Source organism: Carex rostrata, chromosome 2 (assembly GCF_964058835.1).
Source record: "Carex rostrata chromosome 2, lpCarRost1.2, whole genome shotgun sequence".
In the NCBI taxonomy this organism is placed as follows: domain Eukaryota; kingdom Viridiplantae; phylum Streptophyta; class Magnoliopsida; order Poales; family Cyperaceae; genus Carex; species Carex rostrata.
Window position 1 is genome coordinate 16,163,779 of NC_135919.1, and position 11,827 is coordinate 16,175,605.

The window sequence follows — 11,827 nt, forward strand, 5'->3', positions numbered from 1 at the left end:
GGCAGCGACAGGCTCCTTCGAGATATGCACTTGCAATTACAAATTTTTTAAATAATTGCTACTTATATTATATTCTAATCCTAGCACAGCACATGCGGTGTAATCTAACTGAGATCGACTAAGTTCACGTAATATTCGCCATATATATTTATATATTTTTTTCACTGTGTAGCCGTATCCCTCACTCGTGCATTATTCTTTTTTTTTTTTTTTTCATGGCGTAGATTATCAGTTCTGTCTCCATCAACGATGATATCTCCTTATCTTAGCCAAACTTACTTTTTCGAAAGGTCATCAACAAACTGTATTATTGCGAAAAGAAATCAGAAAGTTCTATTACATTTTCCTGACTGAAAGTTGATCCATAAATCAATATTATATTCATTAGAAGATTTTTCATTTTTCTTCTACGGACCAAATATGTCGTGAATATTTTTCTGATTATAGAAGAGGAAACAATTATTTATTTAGGGACTGGAATTTGTTGTATCTGACCCTCATTTATCAAGCACCCGTTCATCTAGAGAAAAGAGGCCTGGATACAGATACATTCATTACACGAGGTTTAATGTGTTTACATATGATAGAATGTCACTCTCTCTCTCTCTCTCAGGTTTGTCTGACCTTTCCTCTTCCTTACAAACCCCAATGCACTCCCCCTTCACATTTCACCGCTCCTTCTCTCTCCTCTTGTTCAGTTCCGTCTGATGCCACCTCTCTCTCTCTCTCTCTCTCTAGAATAGAAGAAGCACTCTTCGCATAAGGCGACAAACCGACCTTTCTCCTTCCCCCAAAACGATCCCCCCTCCTTAAGACCCCAAAAATCTTACAGGGAAAACTGGCTTCGATGAATAACTGGTTGGGTTTCTCCCTTTCACCTCAGGAAATACCAAATGGTGATCCCAATCAAACCATCTCCGGCAGCCCTGCCAATGATTGTTTCGGTCTGCCGACCAATGATTCTTCTTCCGTTGCGCAACGAGATACACTCTCTATACAAAACAATGCTTCTTATTCCATTTTAGATACTCTCAACCGACCTAATAACAACTGTTCTCCTCAAGGTAATCAGCGTTAGTCTTTCCTTCTTTGTGGAAAGATTTTAAATATTTGTGGAATATGGCACCGGTTGAAATACGTTCAGTTGAGTTATGATTTTTCACTTACTTGAGGATGAACATATATCATTGCATGTGCTATTGGCGTATAAATAACAAATATTTGAACAGTAAATCCTTATTTAACATTTTTATTGAACTTTGAGAAAATTCTGTACTATTTTTCTAGAGAATTAGAAGAAAAGTTACAATCTTAATTTGAAGAATATGCAAACAATATTCCTTTTCTTGAAGTTCAAAGCTTCAAAATCTCTAAGATTTTCAAGAAATCTGTCTAGCTATATGTTACAATATACTACCAATTAATCTTTGTTCACTTTTCTAACTCCGTCTATATTATAAACTTTTACTTAGATTGGAGTATCAAGGGAACGTCTGATTTGTCGATGCTAGTTGGCTCAACTAGTGGGAATGGAATGGAAGTAGATGAACAACCTAAACTGGAAGATTTTTTAGGAGGCACGTCTGGCGGATACATTTTCCCGAACTATAACACCACATGCACTAACCCAAACCCTAACCCTAACAATACCTCCAACACTAGTAATAATACCAACGGGAGTAGCACTATCGGTCTGTCTATGATCAAGAGTTGGCTTAGGAACCAGCCGGTACCAACATCCTTGCAACCGCAAGATGTGGAGCAGAGTTGTGCTGACATTACAAATGGTACCGGTGCGAGTGCATCACAAGGGCTGTCACTTTCAATGAGTACCACTGAAACTGGGACACCAATGCCACTCGTCCCTGCTAGTACAGGTGGTGGAGAAAGCTCTTCATCAGAGAATAACAACAAGCAAAAGGGTGCATGTGTAAGTGCTAATAATAATGGTGGGTTGGATGCACAAAGTGGTGCCGTGGAAGCAGTACAAAGGAAATCAATCGATACTTTTGGTCAAAGAACTTCGATTTATCGGGGTGTGACAAGGTATATTTTAATTGTTTAATGTTTATCGTCTCTACTTCTCCTGTTGGCTTTGTTGTCTATTTGAGTTTGTTTTAGCCTTTTTTGGGTTGATAAGTTGCAAAAGGAAGTATTTAATGAATATTCTGGTATATCTTTATTTTCTAAAAAAAAAAAATAGTAGCATGCAGCTATCAGTTTTATTAACTGACACAGCAGTAACGTTTGATGTATAGTTTTTATATCGATTGTTTTTTTTTTCCATTTTTTTTCTTTTTTAATTTAAAGGTGTTTCTGAAAGATTATTTTTGGCAGGTTTGAATATTTTCTTCTAGACAGCCTATCTGTAATTCTTGCTCTTTGAGAAACTATGTTTTGGTTGCTGGATGTTAGTTCTTCCAATAGTTTAATGGAATTTCTCTCGTTGAGCATTCTTCTTGTGCATTATAATTTTTTTTTTTAATTATATAGGCATAGATGGACAGGAAGATATGAGGCTCATTTGTGGGATAATAGCTGCAGAAGGGAAGGTCAAACGCGCAAGGGGAGGCAAGGTATCAACCTTTAACAAAGCTTCATTCCTGATATTTTTATATTTTACATGCAAAATGGTTTTAATGCTTACTCTTGTTTTCTTTCTTGTTTGTGCTCATAATTTGTGTTTTTCCTTCAAATGGACCTATCTCGGCGCACAGTTTACTTGGGTAAGGATAATACATTGCTTAAGTAATTTTCTCTCAATTAATGCAGATTTAAAATGTTATATATATCATTGTGTTCCTAATGTTTGTTATTGTTTTCATAACTAAGGTGGCTATGACAAGGAAGAAAAGGCAGCTCGGGCTTATGATCTGGCGGCGCTCAAATATTGGGGTACAACCACCACAACAAATTTCCCAGTGAGTAAAACAGTTGCATATATTGGTTTTTGCTTATGTAAATTTTATTTTCATAGCCATCTTATCCTTTGTTTTATTCTATTTATATTGTTTTGTTGTACTTATATTGATCTAGTGAACTTTTTATTCATTACTTTAGATCAGTAACTATGAGAAAGAATTGGAGGAAATGAAGCACATGACTAGACAGGAATATGTTGCATCTCTTAGAAGGTCTGACTAATTTTGCCAAATTTTCTTTTTGAATTTTAGAAATAATCATTAGGAATCAGTTACTTCTGAAAAATGCTGCCTTCTAATAGTAATATAAATGCAGAAAGAGTAGCGGTTTTTCTCGTGGTGCTTCAATTTATCGGGGTGTCACAAGGTACATCTCTACACTCAATTAATTATATATATGGTACTGTACAACTATATTTAGAAATACTTCTTATACTTACCTTGGTAGCTACTACTAAGTTTTCAAAAAAAAAGAAATACTTCTTATACTTACGATCTAGAAATAAAGTTATAAACAGGATTGAGTTAAAATTTAATAGAATATATTTTTTTTTCTCTATCTTCTTCACAGTTTCCGAATCTTAGACTAGTTATGTTTGAAACTTGCGGAAGTTAAAATTTATTTGCAGTAAGTTTTCAATCTAATGATATACAGGCACCATCAGCATGGAAGGTGGCAAGCAAGAATTGGAAGAGTAGCTGGTAACAAGGATCTCTATCTAGGCACATTTAGTAAGTGATCATATGCTGAACTCAGTAATTAGCTTTCTAAACTGTTTGGTATTGGTATTGCATTCCATGCATTAGAGTGCGCATAATACAATTGTTAAATTAGCTTTTGTCGTCATTATTTATAGGCACTCAAGAGGAGGCTGCCGAAGCATATGACATTGCCGCTATAAAGTTCCGTGGGCTCAATGCTGTAACAAACTTTGACATGAGCCGTTATGATGTCAAGAGTATCTTAGAAAGTAGCACTCTCCCAATTGGTGGTGCTGCCAAGCGGCTGAAAGATGTTTCTGAGCATACCGAGACCAACATTGATGGACGTAGATCTGATGATGAGAACATCACATCTCATCTTACTGAAGCTGGTTTACCAAGCTATGGCTCCCATCATGGCTGGCCAACAATTGCTTTCCAACAGGCACAGCCTCTTAGCATGAATTATTACGGACAACCCAGGGTTTGGTGCAAGCAGGAGCATGATAGCATAATTGGTGCAGCCCAGAGTTTACAGGAATTGCAACATATGCAGTTGGGCGGTGGTATGCATAATTTTTTCCATCCTTCAGGTGTGCATAACATCATTGGCATGGAGTCATCAGATCATAGCACAGGGTCTAACACAGTGACATACAATGGAGGCAGTTACATGATGCCTATGGGCGCAATGGTGGTTGATCATGGCCAAAGTAGCAACCAGACAAGTAGTTATAATGGACAGAATGAAGGTATGTTAGCAACTTCTGGGTATTACATGACTCAGCAGGCTTTGTCGGGTGCTGGAGGAGTGAAGGATAGCGGGTATGAGCAAGCCAACGGGTGCAACAATTGGGTTCAGAGCTCAGTACAAGCATTGGCACCAAGAACGACAAGTAGTGTTACTGTCTGTCATGGTGCACCACCTCTGTTCACTGTCTGGAATGATGCTTGATTCGGATGTCGTATTGAAAGGTGGATTTATGGTTATACCATGTTAGTTTCTGTTTTTCTTTTTCTTTAGTTCACTTTAGGAAAATTTGGTTTTAATTTTTTTCATAAAAAAAAAAAAATTTAGGTTGTGAGGGAAGAGGTACTGATTCTTCTTGAGTTCTACTACTAATGGAAGATGTTGTTCTTTGACTTGGTTTGGCGAGGCATGTAAGATTTGGTGGGTGTAGAAACGGAACTTCAATTCACCTGTCTTGCTTGAATTTTGGGGTTCGTCTGTTATGGTAGGATATCCTTGGCATAGAGCTTTGTAAACTCATTAGTGCCTAACAAAATGTTCCGCAAACATGTTTTTACCATTTTTATGCAGATCAATTTTATTTAGTGCCACCGCTTATTTATATTGTCTATATATTGTATGTGATCTTTTGCTTTACTACAGTGAGGTATCTAACCGGAGGAGAGTTGAGGACGTCTGACATTTTCTAAAAGAGTAACGTTACACTACTGCATTTTACGAGCAAAATTTCAATAATTAATTTTCTATCCAATTAAATGTGGATAACTTTCTAACTAAATTACTTTTTATACCCTTCTTATTTTATTTTGGAAAAGCCTCAAAAAGTAACTATATTATTAAATGAATATACTCCATTCAACTAAAACTTAGTATAATGGAAAAAAATTTCTAGAATAATATGCAGTTAATCAAATAAAATAAATAATTGGTGTGTGCATAAGCTAGAAGAGCATATATACGTCTTTGCTTATATATGGTTATATATATAGTAATCTTTCTGCTATCTCTAGTTTCTTCAAATTAAGTATATATAGCAGCACAGTATGCAATTTTTCTTTGTCCCAAACTTACATGCAACCAGATTTTAGAAGTAAAAGATTATAAAAAATTTAGTTAATTCTGCTAACCGAGTCCTTGTCACCCCCAGAAAGAAAAATGGCAGAAAAACAAGAAAAATCACTCTTTAACTTGAGAATATTTTGCAATAGGATTTATATATATATATATTCAAGGTATACAAGTAGATCTCCTGGAAGTTTGTCTATGCTAAGGTTAAACTAGTAGGTATTTTTGTTGTTCTATACTATGTAATTTTTAATCATAGACGGTAGTCTTGACTATACGTGAAAGAGTGCATGTTGCTCATGCATACAGTTGACTAGACTGTCAGAATAGCTGAGTTGCTTAATGTTAACACATTTTCAAACTGTGTCCCCTTGCATGTGGGTGCTCTTTTTGCTTAAGTCAAATCCTTTCTCAAATGGAGCACCTTATCTTATTATTGAATGTGAGACCGACCTAGCAACCATTTGACTTGGTGACCTTAAATTATATCAAATCATGACATAGTTCGCTAGTTTGAAATTAAGATGTGAAAAATATTATTTGATTCAACTGTCTTTGCCACACAGGAAAGATGTTGCGAATTTACTGAGAGCCAACTGTCATCTCTGTTCTTTTTAAGAAAAAAAATAAGTAGGTCAAAGTTTAGTGAGGACCAACTGTCGCCATCATTAATAAAATAACCGCATAATAATCTACAGTGAATCAATGAATAACAGAAGTAATGTAATCAAACAATACAATGTTCATTAATGATTTATATTTTTCATATAACCAGTTTCGAGTTGAACTCGATCTCTCAATTTAGAAAAAGCTGTCCCAGTCAAGTTTGTTAATTTTCATCATGATCTGTAATATTGCAATTTTCATAAAGGGTGTACATTGTATATCTTTAGAGTCTTAATGGCAAAAAAATTTCCAACAAGAAAGTATTTGTCTGTCAAAATTCAGATGGAGGATGTTCAATGACTTTCAATGGCAGATGTCATGGGGTTGTAGCTCGCACTAGAATTGTTAAAATATGTCTACAATGTTCTGTCATCGATAGTCCATTTACTAACTTCTTCAAAGAAAACAAATTAAGTACTGATATTACAATGTTACACAGTGTTTTTATGTGGTAGATGCGGATGTTAATTAATTTGTGTAGCTAGGTTGCCGCAATTTTGTTCTCCTATTAACTAGAGAGGAAATTAAACATTTTGAAACAAATTAATGTCAACTATAGAAAAGAAAAATGTTACTGTGTTTTTCATTTCAGTTTATTTTTTAACTTTAAGCCTCTAATTATTTCATTCTTCATACCTTTAACGACATAACATTATAAAATTTTATATCCATCATAAAATCTTACAACATAGAGTAAGCAAAAAAAATATTTACCAAAACAGTAATTGTCCACTCTATTACGTGCGAAATAAGAGATACCAAGCGAGGTACATTAAGTTTTTTTTTTTTTTTTTCAAAAACAAAAACATCATGAAGTGTGAAATAAAAACCACATAGTTAATTCGAGAAATATTCATACATTTTTTTTTAATATATCATCAGTGCTATAATTGGTGTATCATGATATATATCATTATCACTACCATTGAATTGAGTATGTTTATAATAAATTATTCAAGTTAGGCGATTTCTCAAGTCATTTAACTAAATCTTATTCTATTGAAGTAAAATCTTAAAAAAAGTGTATTGTAATTTTATTCAATTAATGGGATGCTTTTCACAATTACATTTTCTAATTTTGGATCTTTTATTATTAACTTTTCCAATTCAATAATAAGTCAAGTACTATTTAAATTAGGTATGTCTTTAAACTATTTACCTGAACCCTAATTTAATAAGGTGTATCCAAGAGATGATAGCAATGATGACGTCGGTATATTAACTAATTCCTTTCAATTTAATGTTCTAATTATAAATGATCGATGGAAAAAAAATTAATGGTAAGTTCGTATTATATTTAATCTATTGCGCAACCATAATTAGATGTAAACATTAAATGACAAAAACTGGAATGAAATAAAGCATGGTTGTCTGTAGGTTGAATAACCTATCTGAGCATTACACACTTCTCTGTTTTTTGTTATTACATTTCAAATTATATAATATATGGAACTTCTCACCATCTGAATTAAACTCTCGTAATAAGATATTATCCAAGTGTATAAAGATATTGAAAATTAAATTTTACTTTCAGTTAGTCTAGCAAAGTCGTTCCCGTAAAAGTCATTATAGAAACAAATTAATTTTAAAAACTAGCGAGCTTTACACGTGGGGAGTTTGAATAAAGATGGCATGTCTCTATTCAGAAGTTAATTAAAGTATGCATGAAGATTCTTTGGGACCGTATAAGGGCCGAAATTTTTATTTATTGCGCACAAAAAAAAAAAATTCTAAATTTGAGAAATTTCCATGTTTACTCAGGCCACAAAGTCAATTTGCGGTCCATTTATGAAAGTCACATATTAACTTAGAGAGGCCCTCCAAAAGCACAAAAAAATGCACTGTCATATTGAATACATTTAAGTTTTGAGAGACCTCTAAGCTAATCTGCGGTCCCCTATAAATGACCCGCTAATTGGCTTTGCGGCCCGGATAAATGTGAATATATATCCCTCAAATCTAAGGTGTTTTGGTTTTTTTTTTTTTTAAAGGGTATTAATAAAAAATTTGGGTATAAGGGTTCAATTTAATTTGATATTTGTTGCAAGACAATTAGGGATGAAAAATTATGATTAATAGTATTAAATTCATTGTCTATTTAAAAATAATACATGTAAGATAACACCGATCTTTTGAGATAAATATTACATTTTTTCATTACAATGTAAGATTAAACCGATCTATTGAGAGAAATATACAGACAATATTAATTCAATATTGAGATTAAAAATATACACAATATTCAGTATTCGGCGAATTTTTATAATTCTGCATCTATTTTTTTAAATCTCTATTGTACGAAGTACAATTTTTTTTTAATCTCTATGGTTCGTTAATTTCTCTACCTCAAGTTAAAAATGAAAAGATAAATACAAACATAAATAAATAGTTTCCTGCGAAATAAGGAGCTGTACAGCAATTTTTTATGTTTACTGTGACTTGCCCCTGTCTTGCTGGCTAAACGCAGCATTTTCGAAACAACCACAACTAATACTTAACTACAGTTAAATACGATGACATTATATATATTGAATCTAAGTATAAGATACCTAGAAGAAAAAAAAAAAAAAAAAAAAAAAAAAAAAAAGGGCATCTGCTGATTCTTACTTTCGACTGACATATACCAAATTAATACTGTACCAAAATTTATACGGTGCCTGGTCAAATCAAATTCCAACGAGGTTGCAAACATGGACCTGAGCTGAGGTGAATAAGGTAGCATTTGAATGAAATGAGGTAACCTCGAGGCTCGCAAAAGGAGAACTGACTGGCACGGATACCAATGATAACGACGCATCTACCTCGTCTATCTTCTTCTTCTTGGACCAACTCCTCTCCATTTCTCTCAAACTGGACAAGAAATCCTGCCCGACTTTCTGCTCCACTACGCTGGACGCTGTCTTTCATACAAAAAAATTTAATTGATTCAAAAGATATTTGAAAAAATAAATTTGCAATTTTGATTTCTGATAAATTTAATAAATTAGATTGTGATAATTAACCTCGTACTGGACACTCCCGAGATTTGTAGATCTTATTCTTATGGATAATTTTCGTATTCTCTAATGTTGTTGTTTTTAAAATCAATTCGTAGAAGTTGCCAAGTTGTCATAGGAATCAAACTCTCGACTTTTGGATAACTAACAATCTGAGAACTTTTTTTTTAGCTAACTGCCCTACCTTCTTTTTCTAGATACTAATGTTATTATAAGTAATTTTTTGTACTGTTTGACTAATTTGTCAAACATATAAACATTAAATTTTACAATTTTTTTATTTGAATGTATGCAGGTTTGGTTGTTACATCTAAAGGTCAAAGCAAGTCAAATATATATATTATGACAAATTGACATGACAAGTTGTACAAGATAATTAATTTGATACATGATCTCCTCGAGCCATAAGGAATGATTTGATACAAATTATCTGATGGAAGATTCACACAAGCCATTTGGAATGTCAAATATTGACAAAATGCTTAATCATGAAGATTACAAAAGATCATAGAAATCAAGATCATAAAGATTATGAAGATTAGATTTGAGGTTGTGACTACTTGAGTCTACGGTTGCATAGCTAGCTAGTAATTCAAATTCAAAATCTAAATTAACCAAGCAAGTTAATAAAGGTAACTAAGCACAAACAAACCTGACAAATTATAATTCTGTAAATCTTGATATTTGCCTTAGCCGTAGTGAAAAATTCTATCACTGTGGATGTGAACAAAAACCCTATATTTGTTTCTCCATTTGAGAGATTCAGAACTTCCACTATAAATAAAGGGTCAGTTCATCCTCTAATATTACACAGAAAAATAGCCTTTGAGCCTCCACTTAGAAATCCTTTGAGGTTTAGCCATTCTATTGTTGCATGCGCTTAAACCATCTATATCCTTTTCAGCAATCTCAAATTTATTTCATCTAAATTGATCAAAGTGAGATTAGAGTGATAGTAGTGATTGTCTGAATTTAGAGCCTATGTTGCTCGCCTATTCCAAGTCGTTGAGCTTGCTTCTCCTTTTTGAGTTGTTGTGCTCATCTGTCTGTTTTTGTGGAATGTAGGAGTGTTGTCTCGTCGGTCACAACTTTTATTCCTTTATGAATTAAGTAATAGAAAGGCACGCCAATTTAAGTTGCGTTGCTCCGAAGACGTAGGTCCTTCAGTGGTCGAACTTCGTTACCAACTCTTGGTGTCACATTCTCTAACTCTATCTATTAATTACTTTACTGTACTTTATTATTTACTTTATTTACAAGTTCTTGATTCCACACCAAGAACTATACATTAACACACATACATTTAAATCTAATTTTATACGTTAATACTTAGTCAGTTAATTTTTTTTTTTTTTTTTTGAAAACTTGGTAGTAGCTACCAAGGTTCGTGAGGGGGAATCGAACTCTCGACCTTTGGGTATAACAACTCTATGACATTTTCCTAGCCAATTGTGCTACCTCCCCTTTCTCAATAATTTTAATTTTTTAAACAGCTCCGTATTCACTTTCCGTATTCACTTTCCTCTGAGTGTCGTGAGATAACATCTAAAAATTGCAATGACTACTTTTACATGTGAAATTATTATTGAATTATAACCATACGATAAATTAATATCGACTGTTCAAAATCATCAATAATCAAAGAGCGCTAATAAAAAAAAGATAGAACGTTTATTTCGTATATGACATTAACAACACCTCATTAATCCGATCCTATTTCTCTATCCTTAGTTATGATAATCAGAGATCTCATAATTCTTTTAATTTTTCTCTCGCCATTTAAGATTGAACATCTATTTCGTACTTTTACCCATACACCATCGATCTTGAACACTCGTTCATCCGATTCTATTCTCCTTTTTTTATTTATAATGATCAAAGGCTCGTATTCTCTCTTCGTTAAGATAGAATATATATTTTTTATGAGAAAAGGTAATGTCCCCCGGGCTACAGTATCCCAAAAATCCCCGTGTATAAAAGCCTTCCTTTTTTAGCTTAGTTCTGACGCGTTTTTAACTGCCACAACTGCCATAATTTCAACTGCTATAATTTCAAGTACATTATGTATGTTTACAGAATTATATGTGTATGTTTATAGGATGATATGTGTATGTTTACAGGATAATATGTGTATGTTTACAGGATATTGTGTGTATGTTCACAGAAATAAAAGGTAATGTTTACAGAATTATATGTGTATGTTTATAGGATAACATGTGTATGTTTACAGGATAATATGTGTATGTTTACAGGATATTATGTGTATGTTCACAGAAGGTGGTCCCCAACAGCTGTCACGCGTTTTCAACAGCTGTCACACGTTTTCAACACCTTTCACGCGTTTTTATGTTTACAGGATTTGTTGAATTAGTTTACATGATTTAGTATTGATGTTTACAGGATTTAGTATTGATGTTTACAGGATTTAGTATTGATGTTTACAGAATTAGTTGAAAATCTCCGGGGATTTTTGGGGGACTGGAGTTGGGGGATTGTTAGCTGCTTCCACTTTTTATTTATTGTAGGAATTTTCGTATGATTAACTATGTTGTCATTTATTATATAAATTGTTAGAATTTTAAAAAATTAATGATGTAGGTCCAAAATGTTATTGAATGTAGGATATTTTTATAGAAATTATTATTATGACATTTTTTTTGCTAACATAGATGTTATTCCAAAGTGTTTGGTGAGCTTAACTACAAAACTCATCAAATTTGTTTCAA

At 33.2% G+C, this 11,827-nt stretch overlaps 1 protein-coding gene across 1 annotated transcript; it reads left to right on the forward strand.

The window, feature by feature from the left end:
• The first annotated feature begins 611 nt into the window (after window positions 1-611).
• LOC144550581 (AP2-like ethylene-responsive transcription factor BBM2) lies at window positions 612-4,958 on the forward strand. Its single transcript, XM_078298583.1, has 8 exons — window positions 612-1,064; window positions 1,473-2,046; window positions 2,494-2,576; window positions 2,833-2,921; window positions 3,061-3,134; window positions 3,238-3,288; window positions 3,577-3,653; window positions 3,779-4,958. Exons 1-8 carry the CDS (start codon window positions 848-850, stop codon window positions 4,576-4,578), a joined length of 1,965 nt encoding a protein of 654 aa, XP_078154709.1. The 5' UTR covers window positions 612-847; the 3' UTR covers window positions 4,579-4,958.
• Window positions 4,959-11,827: the final 6,869 nt, after the last annotated feature.

Excerpts from the sequence above, each read along its gene's own strand:
- LOC144550581 (XM_078298583.1), top strand. The coding sequence starts at position 848 with ATGAATAACTGGTTGGGTTTCTCCCTTTCACCTCAGGAAATACCAAAT. Across the intron at positions 2,577-2,832 it reads AACGCGCAAGGGGAGGCAAG|GTGGCTATGACAAGGAAGAA; the intron begins GTATCAACCTTT and ends TTCATAACTAAG. Across the intron at positions 3,135-3,237 it reads TATGTTGCATCTCTTAGAAG|AAAGAGTAGCGGTTTTTCTC; the intron begins GTCTGACTAATT and ends ATATAAATGCAG.